At 38.1% G+C, this 19,894-nt stretch overlaps 1 protein-coding gene across 1 annotated transcript; it reads right to left on the bottom strand.

The window, feature by feature from the left end:
* Window positions 1-10,234: 10,234 nt before the first annotated feature.
* On the bottom strand, window positions 10,235-18,187 carry LOC120320037 (fibulin-5-like). Its single transcript, XM_039369456.1, has 3 exons — window positions 17,448-18,187; window positions 15,341-15,533; window positions 10,235-13,926 (listed from the first exon to the last, which is right to left on the bottom strand). The coding sequence occupies exons 1-3, from the start codon at window positions 17,606-17,608 to the stop codon at window positions 13,765-13,767; spliced, it is 516 nt and encodes a 171-aa protein (XP_039225390.1). The 5' UTR covers window positions 17,609-18,187; the 3' UTR covers window positions 10,235-13,764.
* Between the last annotated feature and the right edge of the window lie 1,707 nt (window positions 18,188-19,894).

Here is a 19,894-nt window from a genome sequence, read left to right as displayed (position 1 = left end):
TTATCAGACCGACAAACCATGTGGTTACCTGTTAATGTGTATGGATTGCATTCATTCAATATTTGACGACTGCAGCAGGACTATCTTCCATTCTTTCATCAGATCTACACTTTATTATGATAGTCTAATAAACTAACGAGATAAGAGTTTTATGACAGCAGTTGTCATAAAAGGCTGGCAAGAAGTAAATGTGGCTAAACTGGTTAGCGAAAGGACAATGAGAGAGGACAAAAGATGACTAAGAATTATGCTGGACTAGGATCTGGACCCACTGAAGGCTTGTTTGTTCCTATTCTGCCTGGGCTGAAGAGTAGCAGAGTTGCCTGAATACCATAAAGTAGTAGAGAAGTAGAGAAGGGAACTAGGGGATTAGCCATCTTGGATCTAATTCTCACTAACAGAGATGAAATGATAGATGGTGTTGAAGCCATAGGAACTCTGGGAGGAAGTGATCATGCAATATTAGAATTCAACATTATAGAAGCACAACCAATAGAACACAGTCAAACTAGAGTCTTGGACTTCAAGAGAGCTAATTTCAATAAACTTAGAGAGGGCTTGGGAAGGATTCCATGGATGAGAATCCTCAAGGGGAAAACAACTCAAGAAGCTTGGGAAATTTTGAAAAATGAGATAATAAAAGCACAGTCTAGCACAATACCAACAAAGAGGAAAAACAACAGCTCTCAAAAGAAACCAGCATGGCTGCATAAAGAACTCTCTGACAAATTGAAAGATAAAAAGGACAAGTATAGAAAGTGGAAAGAGGGGAACATAACTAAGTCAGAATATCAGCAAATAGCCCGAGCCTGCAAAGATGAAGTGAAGAAAGCCAAGGCTCAAAATGAACTAAGGCTTGCGACCAAAGTCAAAAATAACAAAAAAAGCTTCTTTCAACATGTAAAAAACAAGAAAAAAGTGAAGGAAATGAGTGGTCCATTAGTGGTGGAAGTGGCAAGAAGGTGACAAGCAACAGGGAGAAAGCAGAACTATTTAGCTCGTTTTTTGCATCTGTCTTTACACAAAGGGAATAAACAGACAAACCTATCAAAAAATAGTTGCCATAAAAAACAAAACAGAAACACAGAAGATAGGCAAGAAAATGGTTAGGAGCACTGTCCAGCCTAGATGAGTCAAATCGCCAGGACCAGATGGATTACACCCCAGAGTTCTCAAGGAACGGGCAGAGTAATATCGAGCCACATGAACTATATTTGTCAAAGATCCTGGAACACAGGGGAACTACCAGAGGACTGGAAAAGAGCAGATGTAGTTCCCATCCTCAAAAAAGGAAAAAAAATGGATCCAGGGAATTACAGACCTATCAGCCTGACCTCAATACCTGGGAAGATCCTGGAAAAGATAATCAAACAACGAATCAACGAACACCTAGAGGCAAACAAAGTCAGTACTAAAAGCCAACATGGGTTTGTCAAAAATAGATCATGCCAGACAAATCTTATTGCATTCTTGGACCAAGTGACAAAATGAGTGGATCAGAGGAATGCTGTGGACATAATTTACTTGGACTTCAGTAAGGCATTTGATAAAGTAGATCACAACCTACTACTTGATAAGATAGAAAAATGTGGGTTAGACAGCATCACCACCAGATTGATCCGTAGCTGGCTGACTGGCCATACTCAGCGTGTGGTCCTCAATGGAACCGCATCTACATGGAGCGAAGTATGTAGTGGGGTGCCCCAGGGCTCTGTTCTGGGCCCAGTGTTCTTCAACATCTTCATCAACGACTGGATGAAGGATAGAATGGGGAACTCATCCAAATTTGCAGACCGACACAAAGCTGGCAGAATAGCCAACACTCCAGAAGACGGCTTTCAGATACAGAGGATTGGACAGACTTGAAACATGGGCACTAAACTAACTACCATGCCACATTCAATGGTGAAAAAAAGCAAGGTTCTACATTTAGCAAGAAAAACCAAATGTACAGGTATAGTATAGGGGGTACCTTGCTCAATAGTAGTAACTGTGAGAGGGATCTCGGAGTCCTAATGGACAATCATTTAAATATGAGCCAGCAGTGTGCTGCAGCTGCCAAAAAAGCCAACACAGTGCTAGGCTGCATTAACAGAGGGATAGAATCAAGATCACGTGAAGTATTAATACCACTTTACAATGCCTTGGTAAGGCCCACACTTGGAATACTGCATCCAGTTTTGGTCACCACGATGTAAAAAAGATGCTGAGACTCTAGAAAGAGTACAGAGAAGAGCAACAAAGATGATTAGAGGAGGTTAAAACATATAAGGAAAGGTTACTGGAATTGGGTATGTCTATGTTACTGAAGAGAAGGACAAGGGGTGGACATAGATAGCAGTGTTCCAATATCTCAGGGCTGCTCCAAAGAAGAGGGAGTCAAGCTATTCTCCAAAGCCCTGAAGGCAGGACAAGAAGCAACGGATGGAAACTAATCAAGGAGAGAAGCAACCTAGAACTAAGGAGAAACTTCCTGACAGTTAGAACAATTAACCAGTGGAACAACCTGCCTCCAGAAGCGGTGAATGCTCCAACAGTGGAAGTTTTTAAGAGAGACTGGACAGCCATTTGTCTGAAATGCGTGTAGGGTTTCATGCCGAGTACGGGGGGACTAGATGACCTCCAAGAGTCCCTTCAACTTTACATATTATTATTATTATTATCGATCATCGACTCCACAGTCAGCCAGATGTTCAGACTGGATTTGGCATTTTGTCTACCTATCGAGTCCTTACCCAGGACCTGGGATAGGCAGATGTGGATGTTGGATGGTATTACAGGTATCGTCGCAGGATGGAAGCAGTTCCTAATAAGGCCGCCTTTTGCAATTGACTAATAGCAAATTTGTCAATGCCAATGGTGTTCACGTGGTGCTCCAGTTGTTTTGGGATTGCGCCCAAGGAGCCTATGACTATTGGTACTACCCTTGCTTGCTTTTGCCACAGTCTTTCTATTTCTATTTGTAGGTCTTTGTATTTTGTTATCTTCTCCAGTTCTTTCTCTTCTATTCTGCTGTCTCCAGGCACTGCCACGTCCACTATCCAGACTTTTTTGTCCTTCTTATCGACAATTGTTAAGTCTGGGGTGTTATGTTGCAGGTGCTTGTCTGTTTGAATTCTGAAGTCCAAGAGCAGTTTAATTTTATCATTTTCTATGACTTTCTCTATTTTATGATCCCACCAGTTTTGCTTACAGGCAAATGATATTTTTTGCAGATCTTCCAATGCACCATTGTTGCTACTTTGTCATGCCGCTGCTTGTAGTCAGTCTGTGCAATCTTCTTGCAACAGCTTACCAAGTGGTCCACTGTTTCTTCAGCTTCTTTGCATAGGCGGCACTTACTGTCTGTTGCTGTATTCTCAATTTTGACTTTGTATGCATTTGTCCTTAAGGCTTGGTCTTGTGCAGCCAGAATTAGTCCCTCGGTCTCTTTCTTCAATTTTCCTGCTCTTAGCCATTGCCAGGTTTATTGTTATCTGCTTTCCCAGCTATTTTTTTCATGTATTGGCCATGTAGTGCTTTGTCTTCCCATGCCTCTATTCTCTTCTTCATTTGGTCTTTCTTGAAGGCCAGTTTGGTCTCTCCAGTAGTTAGTAAGCCTTCCTGATATACTTGAATAGTCCCGCCTTTGATATTAACCTCTCCCAGCCTCTCACCATTGATCTGCCAACTGTTGTCTTCCATTGTGCCATCGTATTTTGCACAAATTTCTGGATGTTTCTACTGACTCCTGTTATTTCTAGGCACTTTATTATCCAATCATGTGGCAGAGAGTCAAATGCCTTTTTGTAGTCAATCCATGCCACATTCAGGTTGGTCTTCCTTCTCTTGCAGTTTTCCAAGATCATTTGTCTATTAGGAGTTGATCTTTTGTTCCTCTGCTATTGGGGCGGTTTCCTTTCTGCTCAGGTGGAAAGAGATTGTTTTCAACTAGATGCTGTTGTACTGCATCAGCTACCACACCAGTTAGTACTTTGAAAGTTGTTGGTAAGCAGGTAATTGGCCTGTAGTTACCTGGTGTTGCCCCTTTTGCTTGATTTTTCATTATTAGGTAGGTTTTCCCAGTTGTTAGCCACTTTTCAATTTCTCCTCCTTGTAGTATATTGTTGAACTGTTTGGCAATGAGTGGGTGTAGAACAGTTAGATGTTTCAACCAAAACCCATGCAGTTCATCTTCACCTGGTGCTGACCAATTTTTGATTTTCTTTGCTCTTTTTTCTACCAGTTTTGTTGTTATTACTAGTTCTTTCATTTCAACTTCTGTTTTATTTGCATCCACCTCTTTTAACCAAGCCGCATCCTTGTTGTATTTCTTTGGGTTATCCCATATCTGCTTCCAGAACTGCACTGTTTCTTCCTTGTCAGGTACTGACTGATTCCTTGCAGTTTCTCCATTGATGGATTGGTAGACACGTTTCTGATGGGATTGAAATTGGAGGTTCTGCCTATAGTTTGCAATTCGAGCTTCATATCTACTGATTTTCCTGGCTATAGCTGTTATTTGTTGCTTTATTATTTCCAGTGCTTCCTTGATCTTCCTTGTTTCTACGTGGTATTTCTTGATTAGGTATTCTTTGGTCTTCTTGTTCTTCAGCTTCTTTTCTTTCATCTGTTCTAGCTTGCTTGCATGTGATCTTAACTTGCTGATCTTATTTTCTAGTCTAACCTTTCATTTTTATGGTGCACTGTTTGTTTGTTTTTCTTTTTTGTTGATTTTGCATCCCAGGTATTCTGTTATAACTGCAGCTGTGCTGTACATTAGTTGGTTTGTTTCTTGCAGTGAATTGGTGCTTATACTTGCTATTGCAGTATTTGCATCTTTTATACTTGATATTGCAATATTTGCATCTTTTAATGCTTGTGCTAGCTGTTTTTTTGGAACAAGCTTCAATGCAGGTAGCCTTATTCTGTTGTTTTTCTGCTGTTCTAGATGCTCAGTTATTCTTTGTTTCAATTCTTTTATTTCTTTAGTTATAGGGTTTTTGTTCGTCTGAGTAGAGTGCCTGGTTTCCAATGATTATTTCTTTGCCCTGGGTAAACCTTTGCAGTTCGTCTAATTCTGTTTCTGTAAATACTTTATTTCGTGTTATAAATCGGCGTTGATCTGCTAGTCTCTGTTCTTTTATTTCTGATTCTGGATGTTGTTCTTTCCAGAATTGGTGCATTCGTTTTAGATATCCTCGTCTTGTTGGACTTGATCTGTATAACAGATCATTATTTCTTTGTTTTTCCATCATTGTTGTATCTGCGACGGGTAAACAACCTTTTTCTTCCAGTAGTTCTGCAGCTGCTAGCCCTGGTTGCTCAGCCAACAGTCCTGAGTCCTGTAACCCATTTTTCACCAGATATCCAGGAACTCCAATATCTAGCGCGGACCTTGTTAACCCGGGCGACATCCGAGCCGGTATGGCATTCTGAAATTTACTTCTCACCATATTTTTTATGGGAGAGACACTCTTTGTCTGACTCCTCTGATGAGACCTGTCCAGTATGATTGACACTCTGGCATAGCTCTCATCTTCCTCAGAGTATACAAGCCCCACAACCACGTCAAGGTAGTGCCTCACTGGGGGTATTATTATTATTATTATTATTATTATCGATCATCGCACAGGTCACGCCATATGTTTCAGACGTATTGGCATTTGTCTACCTATCCGAGTCCTTACCCAGGACCGCTGGGATAGGCTAATGTGGATGTTTTGATGGTATTGACAGGTATCGTCGCCGGATGGAAAGCAGTTCCATAAAGGCCGCCTTTGCAATTGACTAATAGCAAATTTGTCAATGCCAATTGTGTTCAAGTGGTGCTCCAGTTGTTTTGGGATTGCACCCAAGGAGCCTATGACTATTGGTACTACCCTTGCTTGCTTTTGCCACAGTCTTTCTATTTCTATTTGTAGGTCTTTGTATTTTGTTATCTTCTTCAGTTCTTTCTCTTCTATTCTGCTGTCTCCAGGCACTGCCACGTCCACTATCCACACTTTTTTGTCTTTCTTATCGACAATTGTTAAGTCTGGGGTGTTATGTTGCAGGTGCTTGTCTGTTTGAATTCTGAAGTCCCAGAGCAGTTTAATTTTATCATTTTCTATGACTTTCTCTATTTTATGATCCCACCAGTTTTTTCTTACAGGCAAATGATATTTTTTTGCAGATCTTCCAATGCACCATTGTTGCTACTTTGTCATGCCGCTGCTTGTAATCAGTCTGTGCAATCTTCTTGCAACAGCTTACCAAGTGGTCCACTGTTTCGTCAGCTTCTTTGCATAGGCGGCACTTACTGTCTGTTGCTGTCTTCTCAATTTTGACTGTGTATGCATTTGTCCTTAAGGCTTGGTCTTGTGCAGCCAGAATTAGTCCCTCGGTCTCTTTCTTCAATTTTCCTGCTCTTAGCCATTGCCAGGTCTTGTTAATATCTGCTTTCCCGGCTATTTTTTTCATGTATTGGCCTTGTAGTGCTTTGTCTTCCCATGCCTCTATTCTGTTCTTCATTTGGTCTTTCCTGTAGGCCAGTTTGGTCTCTCCAGTAGTCAGTAAGCCTTCCTGATATACTAATTTCAGTGCATCTTCATCATTATTCTTCAGATATTCTTCCAAAGCCATTTTTTCTTCTTCAACCATTTGATGTACTTGTAGCATTCCACGCCCACCTATTTGCCTTGGTAGATAAAGTCTGTCAATGTCACTGCGTGGATGAAGGGCATGATTCATTGTCATTATTTTTCTGGTCTGCCTATCCATTGCTTTTAGTTCTGCTTCAGTCCAGTCCACTATTCCAGCTGTGTACCTAATGACTGGGATTGCCCAGGTGTTGATTGCCTTTATGGTATTTCCTCCTTTGAGTTTGGATTTTAAGATCTTCTTCACTCTCTTGATGTATTCACCTCTAATCTTTTTCTTGACTTCATTGTGCTTGATGTTGTCAGCTTGAAGGATACCCAAGTATTTGTAGTATTCTTCCTCATCCAGACTCTTAATGTTATTTTCGTGGGGCATCTTGATTCCTTCAGTTTTCATTATTTTTCCTTGTTTGATAGTAAGTGTGGCACATTTGTCCAAGCCAAACTCCATTACAATATCTTGGCTATATATACTGACAGTGTTGAGCAGCGATTCTATTTCAGATGATGTTTTTCCATACAGCTTCAGATCATCCATGTAAAGGAGGTGGGATAGTCTGGCAGATGTTTTTGATGTTTGATAGCCATGTCCTGAGTTATTCAGTATTGTTGACATAGGAAACAGTGCAATAACAAATAGTAATGGTGATAATGAATCTCCTTGAAATATCCCTCTCTTGATATTAACCTCTCCCAGCTTCTCACCATTGATCTGCAACTGTGTCTTCCATTGTGCCATCGATCTTTGCACAAATTTTCTGATGTTTCTACTGACTCCTGGTATTTCTAGGCACTTGATTATCCAATCATGTGGCAGAGAGTCAAATGCCTTTTTGTAGTCAATCCATGCCACATTCAGGTTGGTCGTCCTTCTCTTGCAGTTTTCCAAGATCATTTTGTCTATTAGGAGTTGATCTTTTGTTCCTCTGCTATTGGGGCGGTTTCCTTTCTGCTCAGGTGGAAAGAGATTGTTTTCAACTAGATGCTGTTGTACTGCATCAGCTACCACACCAGTTAGTAATTTGAAAGTTTTTGGTAAGCAGGTAATTGGCCTGTAGTTACCTGGTGTTGCCCCTCTTGTTGGATTTTTCATTATTAGGTAGGTTTTCCCAGTTGTTAGCCACTTTTCAATTTCCCCTCCTTGTAGTATATTGTTGAATTGCTTGGCAATGAGTGGGTGTATAACAGTTAGATGTTTCAACCAAAACCCATGCAGTTCATCTTCACCTGGTGCTGACCAATTTTTGATTTTCTTTGCTCTTTTTTCTACCATTTTTTTTGTTATTACTAGTTCTTTCATTTCAACTTCTGTTTTATTTGCATCCACTTCTTTTAACCAAGCTGCATCCTTGTTGTATTTCTTTGGGTTATCCCATACCTGCTTCCAGAATTGCACTGTTTCTTCCTTGTCAGGTACTGACTGATTCCTTGCAGTTTCTCCATTGATGGATTGGTAGAAACGTTTCTGATTGGATTGAAATTGGAGGTTCTGCCTATAGTTTGCAATTCGAGCTTCATATCTACTTATTTTCCTGGCTATAGCTGTTATTTTGGGTTTTTTTTTTTTTTTTTTTTTTTTTTTTTTTTTTTTTTGTTTTTTTGGCCCCCCCAGCCTGCTTTATTATTTTCCAGTGCTTTCCGTGATCTCCTTGTTTCTTAAGTGGTAATGTTCTTGAATTAGTATTCTTTTGTTCTTCTTGTTCCGTCAGCTTCTTTTCTTTCATCTGTTTTTCAGCTTGCTTGCTGGATCTTAACTTGCTGGATTCTTATTTTCTAGTCTGAACCTTTCCTTTTTCTGGTGTCACTTTTGTTTTGTTTGTTCTTTTTTGTTGATTTTACATCCCAGGTATTCTGTTATAATTGCAGCTGTGCTGTACATTAGTTGGTTTGTTTCTTGCAGTGAATTGGTGCTTATACTTGCTATTGCAGTATTTGCATCTTTTAATGCTTGTGCTAGCTGTTTCTTTGGAACAGCTTCAATGCAGGCAGCCTTATTCTGTTGTTTTTGTGCTGTTCTAGATGCTCAGTTATTCTTTGTTTCAATTCTTTTATTTCTTTAGTTAGAGGGTTTTGTTCTTCCTGAGGAAGAGGTGCCTTGTTTCCAAATGAGAACAGTTGTATATCTCTACTGGATTCTTTCACTGCCAACTCCCCCTGGTTTGCCTCTACATTCTGAATTACTTCTTGTAAGGCTTTGATTTCTTTGCCCTGGGTAAACCTTTGCAGTTCGTCTAATTCTGTTTCTGTAAATACGTTATTTCGTGTTATAAATCGGCGTTGATCTGCTAGTCTCTGTTCTGTTATTTCTGATTCTGGATGTTGTTCTTTCCAGAATTGGTGCATTCGTTTTAGATATCCTCGTCTTGTTGGACTTGATCTGTAGTACAGATCATTATTTCTTGTTTTCCATCACTGTGTATCTGCGACGGGTAAACACCTTTCTTCGCAGTAAGTTTCTGCAGCTGCTGGCCCTGGTTGCTCAACCAACAGTCCTGAGTCCTGTAACCCATTTTTCACCAGATATCCAGGAACTCTGATATCTAGCGCAGACCTTGTTAACCCGGGCGACGTCCAAGCCGGTATGGCATTCTGAAATTTACGTCTCACCATATTTTTTATGGGAGAGACACTCTTTGTCTGACTCCTCTGATGAGACCTGTCCAGTATGGTTGAACCTCTGGCATAGCTCTCATCTTCCTCAGAGTACACAAGCCCCACAACCACGTCAAGGTAATTATTATTATTATTATTATTATTATTATTATAGAAAGGAAATGGTAATCTGCACCAAAGGAAGAAAATTGAGGACAATGGTCTGCCAGTCCGAGAGATTGCCAACCAAGTGTTAATTAATGTCTTTACTTAACTCTACAGGAGATAAAAAGGAGAATTAGAAATAGCTGTCTGCTGTAGAGACATATAATGATGGCCTGGGAGGGAAAGGATTAAATTTGCAATACTAGTACAGATAGCAATAAATCACTCCTGGATTCCGATTCCTTTACGGCTGAAACAGAAGAGTGGATGATGGAAAATACTGGTTTAACTGTCTGATTATAATACTATTTATTTATTTTACTCTGCCTTTATTGCTTGTACAATTATTTTTATAAATTGCCCAAGCTGGCAAACATATAATTAATCTTTTTCCTATCTCTGTGTGATTCAACTGGGTGGCTTTGGGCCAATCACTCTCTCTTAGCCCAACCCACCTCAGAGGTTTATCTGAGTGATTGGTCCAAAGAAGAGTAGGAGGCATGAGTACTAGGTGTGTTTGCTGTCTTGAGTTATTTATCCTGTCTTTATAATTTTTTTAAAAAAGTAATAAAGGCAGGACAAAACAATAATTGTTTTAAAAAACCCAAATCTGACTCAGTTTGCTGGTTTGCATAATGTATTTAACCTCAGCAACATATGGAAAAGTAAGAAATTATGACTTGCTAACACTATTTTTTTCAAAATAAAATAATTAATAATAAAATGAAAAGAAACATTTGGTAGCAAAGAAGGAAGAATTTACGTTTGATCTCTACAATAGTAGCCAAGCAGTACAATCTGTTGAAAAATCCTACGGGAAACCCACCGTAATCCATGAGAACCACCCAGAAGCAAAATTATGTCTTCAGGCATAGTTTATTTACTTAATAATTTCCATATATTTCAGCAGGGTTTTCACCGGTTAATAATTTCCTCAGCACATTTTTCATAAAAGTATTTCACCATTAATATTGGCTTTTTATACAGCAAAGAAAAAGTATTTCTAACCCTTTGTGTCCAAGCAGCACTGACGCAATTGCATTGCCTCATCATATAATGCACGGCGGGGGGGGGGGAGAGAGAAATCTTCCTTTTGTGACTGAGCTGGAGCAGGAAACAAAATCATTTCAGTAAAGCGCTAGTAGATGATCATTCGATTGTTAGGGAGAAAAGTAACATAGTACAATAGTCCTCCAGAAAATGGACAATCAAATAACCATCACATATTTTTCCATCTGCACATGTAAAATACCTGTTTTGGACATACGTTCAGCATTATATGCATGAGCAACAGTAAACCTTTGGAACAAGTTTGTGGAACTTTAAAAAGAAATAAATGCTCTCAAGCCAGGTCATTCATATAGTCTGAAGTAATTATAATTATACAAAAGAAGTCATCCAAGGTTTGCTGCTGTTTTAGAGTCCAGACATAGATATATTGCCAAATATAATTTTCCTTTTTAAAAAATCTGCACAACTTTTTTTTTTTTTACTTTGAATAAAAGTTTAAACAACTTACAAATTGAGCACAGCTGGACTAGGAATAGAGCCTCTTACATGATCAGAACATTCAGGAAAATATAGCCCCTTAGTGAACATGTATGTTCACACTTTGGTTCTGAACAATATATTTTTGTTCCCAGAAAACTGGTGAAGCCAGTGAAAAAATAAAACAATTAAAAATAAAAATACAGTTTTTTAAAAAAATCAGTGTTTTGTTTGAGTTATTGAAACTATTACAAACCATATGTGCAGGAAAGCAACTTTTAAAAATATATATATCCTGCAAATGACAGAACTATGTTCGTTTCCACTATGATTTGTTTTGATTTTTACTCCCATAAATAAATGTTCCCTAAATATGTGTGGAAGTGCAATCACAACTATGATCTCAAGTCCCAGGACAGTGCAATCAGCTTTTTAAAAATCTAATTCTTACTGAGCTTCTGTTGAAATTTGGACCACATACTGTACATTATTTTGAATATGCATTGAGAAATCAGATTCAGCATAGCTAGTTCCTATTTTCTTAATCTCATGTGATTTTATCCATACTGGAAATCTTAAAAATGTTCATAATATAGTAAAAGTATGAAGTAATTCATGTGTTGGAAAAGTGGAATAGCCTGCCTCCAGAAGCAGTAAATGCTCCAACACTGGAAGTTTTTAAGAAGAGCCTGGACAGCCATTTGTCCGAAATGGTGTAGGGTTTTCTGCCTGAGCAGGGGGTTGGACTAGATGACCTCCAAGGTCCCTTCCAACTTTACTACTATTACCATTCACTTAATGACTACAATAAAAATGATCATAAAATTGGGTTCAGTCATGTGATAACTGTTTTATAATTGCACCAATTTAGAATGGAAATTCTGGTCCAACTGTGGTCATAAGTCCAGGACTAACTGTATGTTTTAATATAATGCCTACAGGTAGATGTTGGGTAACAACAGTAATTGGGACAAAGAGCTCCATCACTAAGCAACACGGTTATAAACTGTGTTACCTGGCATTTCCATTTTAGGTCATTAAGCAAATCCTGTTAGCTTTGATGTCACATGATCACCATTTGTGACCTCCTGCTGGTTTCCCCATTGACTTTGCTTGCCAGAAACCAAATGGCAATCACATGACTGCAGGACACTGTAGTGTCGTAATTGCAAGCTAATTGCCAAGCAATAGCAATAGCACTTAGACTTATACCACTTCATAGTGCCTTACAACCCTCTTTAAATGGTCTACAGAGTCAGCATATTGCCCCCAACAATCTGGGTAATTTTTTTTACTGAAGGATGGAAAGTTGAGTCAACCTTGAGCCCATCAGGATCGAACTCCAGGCTGTGGACAGAGTTAGCCTGCAATACTGCATTCTAACCACTGCACTCCCAGGCCAAACACCCAAATTGTGATACTGTCACCTCCAGAGATGCCACGACAGCTGTAATTTGAGGGTCAACTGTAATTTGCCTCATTCAGAAGTGTCATAACTTAAAACTGTTGCTGATCGAGTGGTTGTTAATCAAGGACTATCTGTATTTAGAACATATATCACTGAATATAGTACATCTAGTTTTTTAATATGCAAAAAAAGCTTCCTTTTTCAAGGTCAAACCAGTAACCAATTTAAGGGATGCGGTTACTTGTTACAATTCTTTAAGGCATTAGATATTCCCATTCTGCTTCCCAAGGTCTTTAACTGGAAACACTGGGAACTAAGCTAGGAACTTACATACTCTGTTATTGAGCCATCCTAATTACTAGCCTGGGTATTTCTTGAATTGCAGATGCATGTTTTTCCTATGCAGAAAAAAAAGAGTAATATAAAATAAGCATAATACAACTAAGAATAAAAATGGTTCTGTTAGAGTTGCTAAAATGACATATATGTGTGGATTTTTTCTGCTGATTTCATATTGAACTATCATTACACAGCAGTAGGCTGCTTTGTGACTATTAAGGAAATGGGCCTGGAATAGATAATGAAAAGATAGTGGCCTCTTTTTGAGTAAATATTTTAAAGTATGTCATTAAATTACATCATACTATCCGTAATGGCCATATCCAAAGAATTGTTTTATGTGTGCCTGTTTTTTTTGTGCCTGAAATGACTTTTTAAAAAAATATTTTAAAGTTGAGCATTAAGTTTGACATGCCATTCTAAGTTGTTTCAAAAAGCTGTTTTTGAAAACTATGTCTATTTTAAGAACAGGTTGCCTAGAGTGTAAATGGGTATACTCAAGAAGTATACGTGCAAAGTTCTCTTAAGCAAGTGTTATAGCTGTGATTGGTTTGGATTCTAGTTAAGATCTCCAGGCAGTCAATTCCCTGGCCTGGAAATAAAGGGGGAAAGTATAAAACAAAGCCAATAAGGAATTATTCTCCCTGAATCAAACCCAGGGTTCGGAATGTAAGATTATTCCATAAAAAATTTTTTTGAGAGAGTAGCTGATGCTTTCCTGGTCCCACAAGCATTTTTTACTTGTTTTTCTTTAGTTTTTAGAAAACAACAGTAGAAGCCAACTTTCCCAGTTTCTCTAGTGTTTTGGCTAAACAGCATTGCCATTACAGTGAAAATCTTCACAGTTTTTAAAGCTTTTAATCACACTTTAGAAAAAGTTTGGAAAGCAAGACCAAAGTACCTAAACACTCATGAGCAAAATAAAATAAAATAACTCTATGGAATCCACTGATAATTCAAAGCTCAGGTGCCTTTAAACCACAAGAAGTACTGTCCAGTTATTGTAACATGAACCATTGTGACATGTCTGAATATTAATTTCAAGTTGAATTGTTAGAAGAATTGACTTCTGAGAAAAAAAGTTTGGGCAGAAAAGGGTCCTTTTTCAGCTGCTGCTGTGGTAGTTTTAAAGAAAGCAATGCCAGTCTAGGTTTAGAATGGATATTGTGATACATAAATCCTCAGTCGAATGACAGAACTTCCTCTGAAATTGATGACAGTGTTAACAGTGACCATCTCCAGGTCCAACACAATGTCACGTGGCCCCTTCAGAGGACGAGTCATCACAAGCGTGGCACTGATAGGTCCAGTTTGCTGTGTGGAGAAAGCCAAGGAAAGATGTTGAAGTATTTCAAGCATAGCATGTGGCCAAAAGCTGTCCTCTTAAATATATATAACAAAATCGTGGCTCTGTTGTATAAGATTTATTTTTGTTGGTGACTCAAGACTATGGCCATAATCACTACGGAGAACACTTACAGCAAATCTTGCCAAACCAGAGCATGGTGATGGTGGTGATCTAGAATGTATTGGTTGGGGGAGAGTGGTCTGAATCTGAACTGAGTCCTGCACCAGCAGTTTTACTGAAAACAAGTTGCCACTTCACTTCTGTGGATCTAGTGTTGGATAAATACTGTGTGAATGCAAAGGGCTATTGACTGCTGCCTTTTCTGGTTGTGTTTTTGATTGACTTTATTTTTTAATTGCTGCTAATGTTCTGCAAGAGTTGGAGTAGCAAATAGGATGGATATTTCCCTGTCTTATGGGGAATGAACAGATTGGGAAAATAGCTCAAAAGAAAAGAGTCTGAGATCAAAAGACATAGGAGGGTGGATTATATTATTTAATAACTGATTATTTAAACTACCAATTTTTCACCTGATTTGGTTCCCAGTAGGTGCAACCACTAGAAACAATAGAACCAGTCTTGGTTTTCAGAGATTGTAGAAATTTAGTCTTAAAGAAATAGGTGTCTGAATTGTTCCCCTTGCTTCTTCCTTCTTTCCACTGATGGAAGCATTTGAGAGGGCAGAAACTGCTTTATCAAAGGCCACTTAAATCTGGAGTAAGGCTGTTGTAAAATTGCATTCCCATCTAGCCCTTCATGAAGCCTTCTTGGGAAGAAGACTTTAATTCACTGTGTCACATTCTGGAGTGAATTGGGGTTCTCTCTTCTGCCTCACTGCCTATTCTACAGTGCTCAAAAATAAAATGATTATATTGAGTAAGTTGGAAATTCCTGGGAACTAACGCCTTTTTCCCAGTTAGCATATAGCTCCCTGAAAAAGTCACAAACAGGTTTTTGTGGAGATAACTTCCATGTTTGCTCCAGTGCTTGCTACACTGCTTGTGAATGTCTGAAACTGCTTTTTACTTTATTTCAAGTAATGGCACTCATCTAGCATTCTTTATAAAATGAATACTGTATTGTTGTGATGATTTTACTGTTCAGATAGGCAATGTAAGCAAATGTATAAGACAGGCTACTAAATATATTATCATTGTATAACATCATGGTGTTAATGATGATTTAAACATAATACAGTGCATTATAGTGCTGAGTGAATAAGCACCAGTTCACGAACAAAGTTTAAGTTATAAAAATTTTCAAAAGTATAATTTTAAATTTTTTTAAAATTTTAAGATGTAAACTTAAAAACCTCTTAAAATAATACAGATTATTTTAAAAAGAAGATAATGAAAGTGTCTATTTGTAAATCTCACTCACCCGCATATAGAATTCTCTGCCTTCATTTCCTGATTTAATCTGAAAGATGTAGTAAGCCCCAGGGTAGCGAGAGGTTGCTTGCATCTGAAATACATCGGAGGGCACAGTACGTCCTGATACATCCATGTCTCTGTACAAGATGGTGAATGGCTGGTCTCTACAGCTAGGGTTTTCAGTTGGACATATACAATGACTGCCAAAACAAAAGAAGTATTATTATTATTATTATTAATTATCTGGTTGCATAGTCAGCCAAATGTTTAGACTGGATTTGACATTTTTGTCCATCTATCAACTTACTGATTTACAAGGACCTTGAATATTTTTAACATTATTTAATAAAGCTTAACACATTTATTATAATGTGCATTATGATGAATTGTTATTGTTAGCTAAAATTTCATACCTATTATTATTTTTGCTGTTATAATCAAATTATTATAAGCAAATAAGAATGCTACTTTCTGTGTTGTTTAACAGCAAACACATGAGTGCTATTTTTATGCTGAGATAGTTAAATCTTAATGTATCTGTTTGGATGTTTTAATATTATATTTTGTATTTTATTGATCTACACATTTTGCAAACAGTCCAAAAATTTGGTGGTAGTGGTGGTTGTTATTAACATATTGTGTATTACATTATCCAGGAGACCACAATGCTATTGCAGGGTAGTTGTTTGGCTACCAATTTACCAGTTCTGTTGTGAGACATGCTTGCAATGGTGCACCACAAAAAGGTGAGCTGGCTTCACACCAGAAAGAAAGACAAACAGCTCTTCTTGCAGCGTTACCCAAGGCCCCTCCCTTCCCTGGAACCACCTTGCAAATGGTGTCACAACTGAGAAGATTCAGAGCTGGCAGGAATCTGGCTTCCTGTACAGAGGACCAACTAGTCTCCCCACCGAAGTAAGGAGTAGGAAGTGGGGATTTATCTACTTGCATATAACAAACTGCTAGGTGGACAGAAGCTGAGGCAAGTGATGGAAGTTCACCCTGCCACAGAGTGCTGGGATTTGAACTGCTGGAGCAAAGACCATCTCTAGCGTCATAAAACCACTAAGCCACCGCGCCTCTCAAAGGCTTGGTCAGTGGATGATATAAAAATATAATAAATAATATATTGCAGAACGTAAAAAGATAGTTTTCATTTCACAAATAAGATGATGACCCTTGTTATAATGTAATATACAGGATAGAAAAAAATGAAAGTAAAAAAAGTATATCAGGTTTATTCCATAATTTATTTAATTTGGTATGCACAAATTATTTGAGCATAAATTAGTGTCAAAATATTTATAGTTTGAATTCATAAATCTAAATTCAGGCATAAATCATTGTCTGAAGAAATATTTTTAAAATGTTATTTTCCATTTCTTTTGTTTCTCTGGGTGTTTAATTATGTATATGACATTGCATTTTTAATTTTGAAAAGAGATTAGAGATGACTTTGCCTTGTAGGGCCTTTAATAGAGTGTGTGAAATAAGCATGTATTAACAACATACTTATGAAATAGCTCTAATTAATTTTAAAGGCAATTGTATATATATCACAGGAGAAGAGAAATGTTATTATTTCATAAGCATTTCTTCTGTTTTAGTTGTAAATAGCTGAGTATCCTGCCACCTGGTGACCGGATAAAGAAGTATTTTTTATCATTGAACATTTCCATTCTGAAAGGAAAAAACTTGAAAGAATGAATTTAGAATGAAACTATGGAAAATAGCAAACTGTACTGACAAATATTTTGTATATTTGAAAATGCTATTTTAGAAAGACATGCATACTGTAAAAACTGCATTTTTAGATATTGGCTATTTTATATATAACACAGCAAGAAACTGGGTTTGACAATGGCTATGCACTTAACAAGTGGCTATGCAACCCTTGATTTCTTTGGGAAATAAATATTTTCAATCATTGGTCAATTTCACACTGAGTTCATCTCTCAAAAATAATGGGAGAATACATTCTAAAATCAAGATTGAACAGGGCTAGCAACCAAAAATAGCAAGTGCAATTTGAAAAATAACCAAGAACTATACTGTATAATGTGCTCCCTGTAGAATATTATTGCCCTAATTTTTTCTATTAATATATTACCCACTTTTCATTGATCCGGATATAAGGATCCTCGCATCTTACTGGGTCTAGGCATTTGAATCCTCCTTGGAAATTAAAACATGTTTGCTGCACGTTACAAGTGTGATTCCCAACCTCACATTCATTAACATCTGAAATGAAGAAAAAACCCAGAAAATATGGCATTATAATAAATATGTTAGTGCACAGTGTTCAGTCATAATATAAACAAAAGTTTTAAAAACCTTGTCGGGCTGTGCCAATAGGATGAAAGACTGGGATCTCCCACTTCTGGGTCTACATATTCTGGTCCTGCCTTCCTGGCTTTGAATAGCAGCCTGGTGGTTTGAGCTGTCAGTTCATACCCTGCAGTGCCTTACTTGGCAATCTCCCTTTAACCCCTTCATTCTTTAAGACTCCACCAATTCATTCTTGGAAATAAAACAACTGTAATGCAACATTCAGATCACAATGATTTATTACACTTTGCTTATTCTTTATACTGAGCAAAATTATAAAGTGCAAGATTCCTGGTTAAAACATTAACCTATATTTATGAAATAAAACAGTCTTGAAATAGCAATAGCACTTAGACTTGGATTCACGAAATTTGAGGCTTTTTGGAAATTTGGGTATCATGGAAGGAAGGATATTCAGGAGAAGTTGCTAGACCAGTGACGGCGAACCTTTTAGACACCAAACTGCAACCCAAACCCCGCTTATTTATCACCGGGTGCCGGGTGGGTGTGGGCGCGGTGGTCATGGCAGACTGGGTGAGCGGGGCCTGGGTGGCGGGGGCCAGTCCCTCCCATCTCCAGGGCACGGCACGTGTGCCCATAGAGAGGGCTCTGAGTGCCACCTTTGGCACGCGTGCCATAGGTTTGCCACCACTGTGCTAGACCAAGCCAGAAATCAGTGGAGTTCCATAGTTTCCCATGGAATTAACTTATTGATTTCCAGGAAAAGGGATAATCCAATCAGAGAGGAAGCAACTGATGTGATTCCTTCGTGTATGATACAAAGTCTGGCTGAGTATTACAGTTTGTAGTCTGTCACAAAGGCTGGTAAGTTTTAAGTGACTGTTTTAAGAATGCAATTTGCAATAGTCCTATCAGATAGTCCCCTTCCCTGAAATGATACTTAGTATGTTTAGGGGAGTCTTTCCCAAACATTGCCCAATGCTCAATAGTCTTGGGGTATATTGGATTTTAATTCCTGCTATCAGTTAACAATGATAATATCATCTTATATAATCTAACACAGCTGTGGAGAATAACAGATAGGGATGTTGGAAATGGACCATGAAAATTTGGATTTGAATTTCATCACTACAAAGCTTACTGGGCATCCTTAGGGAGTTTATGCACTCACAACTCTAGTGAGACTAAAATGAAATTACACACTAAAGTCTAGAGATCTTCAAAGGTTGGGTGAAATGTAATATGAGAGAAAACAAAACATGTTTCCATTATGCACAACTCTGGACAATGAAGCTTTCTGACGTGTAAGAAAAATAACCGAACAATGATCAATACAGCAGATTTTATAATAGCAGAGGAAAGGAGAATTATTAATAGGAAGAAGAATAAAATGCTTTCTCTGAATTTGTTCAGGAAGTAAGGCAAAAGAGAGATCTCAGATTAGCACCTAGCTGTATTCGTGTGTGCGGAAAGCAGAAGCTGGCACTGGACCTGGCCAAATACGAGGCAGATTGCAACACAAGGCAAGATGAGACCGGCGTAAGGGCCTGGAAGAGCCAGCAACTGAGGATAGGCATCCAAGCGTCAAATGGAATGAACTAGCAATTTAGGCTGTCAGGACTGCATTGGGTCTAGGATGTGTAGACTTCCCTGATGTTGTATGCTATTCGCTAAATAAATAAATAAATCTCTTAAATAAGGAGCCAAGTGGAGGGGTAAAGAGGGAAGGTAGACCTTAACTTTTTATCTACTACCTGCTGCCCACTTGTGGTCAGTAGGTCATGTGCAATTAGATTTGGACTTCCAATACCAAAGGCACTGAATGAACACAGCTTTAGTTTCAATTTTGAGAAGGATTAGATTTCTAAAGAGATTACTTAACATTAATTACAAGAAGTCACATAACGTCTTTCACTTTTCCGTTTCTGATAATTTTTCACATACTGTAGTACTTTAAAAAAAATCACTATATCTCTTTAGCAAACTAAAACAAAAATACTTGTTTTCTTGCTAATTGTTGTTGACAGGCATTGGGAACTAAGAGTTGAAAGATGTTTAGTGGCCTTTATAGCCAAAGTAGATCTATGATCAGCATTCTCCACAGTGTTCATCTGTGCAAGAGAACAAACACTTTGTATAAATGAAATAAGTTTCACAGAAAAGAGAAACATATCAGAAATGACTAGAAGAATGAACCTTAAGAGATCCAAGTGGATTCTGCTTACTCTTGGGGAAAACTTGCATAATTTGTGAAATATCTGGGTAAACTCGT

This window comes from Crotalus tigris, unplaced genomic scaffold (assembly GCF_016545835.1).
Source record: "Crotalus tigris isolate CLP2741 ecotype Arizona unplaced genomic scaffold, ASM1654583v1 scf7180000021128.41908, whole genome shotgun sequence".
NCBI classification, from domain to species: domain Eukaryota; kingdom Metazoa; phylum Chordata; class Lepidosauria; order Squamata; family Viperidae; genus Crotalus; species Crotalus tigris.
Note: the sequence above shows the minus strand (reverse complement) of the source record. Positions and strands in the feature narration are given on the sequence as shown.

Bases quoted from the DNA above. Each gene is read 5' to 3' on its own strand.
- LOC120320037 (XM_039369456.1), bottom strand. From the start codon at position 17,608: ATGCCATATTTTCTGGGTTTTTTCTTCATTTCAGATGTTAATGAATGT. The intron at 15,534-17,447 runs GTGGGTAATATA...TTGTTTTGGCAG, and splicing joins TATATCCGGATCAATGAAAA to TCATTGTATATGTCCAACTG. The intron at 13,927-15,340 runs GTGAGTGAGATT...TTCTCCACACAG, and splicing joins GCAGAGAATTCTATATGCGG to CAAACTGGACCTATCAGTGC.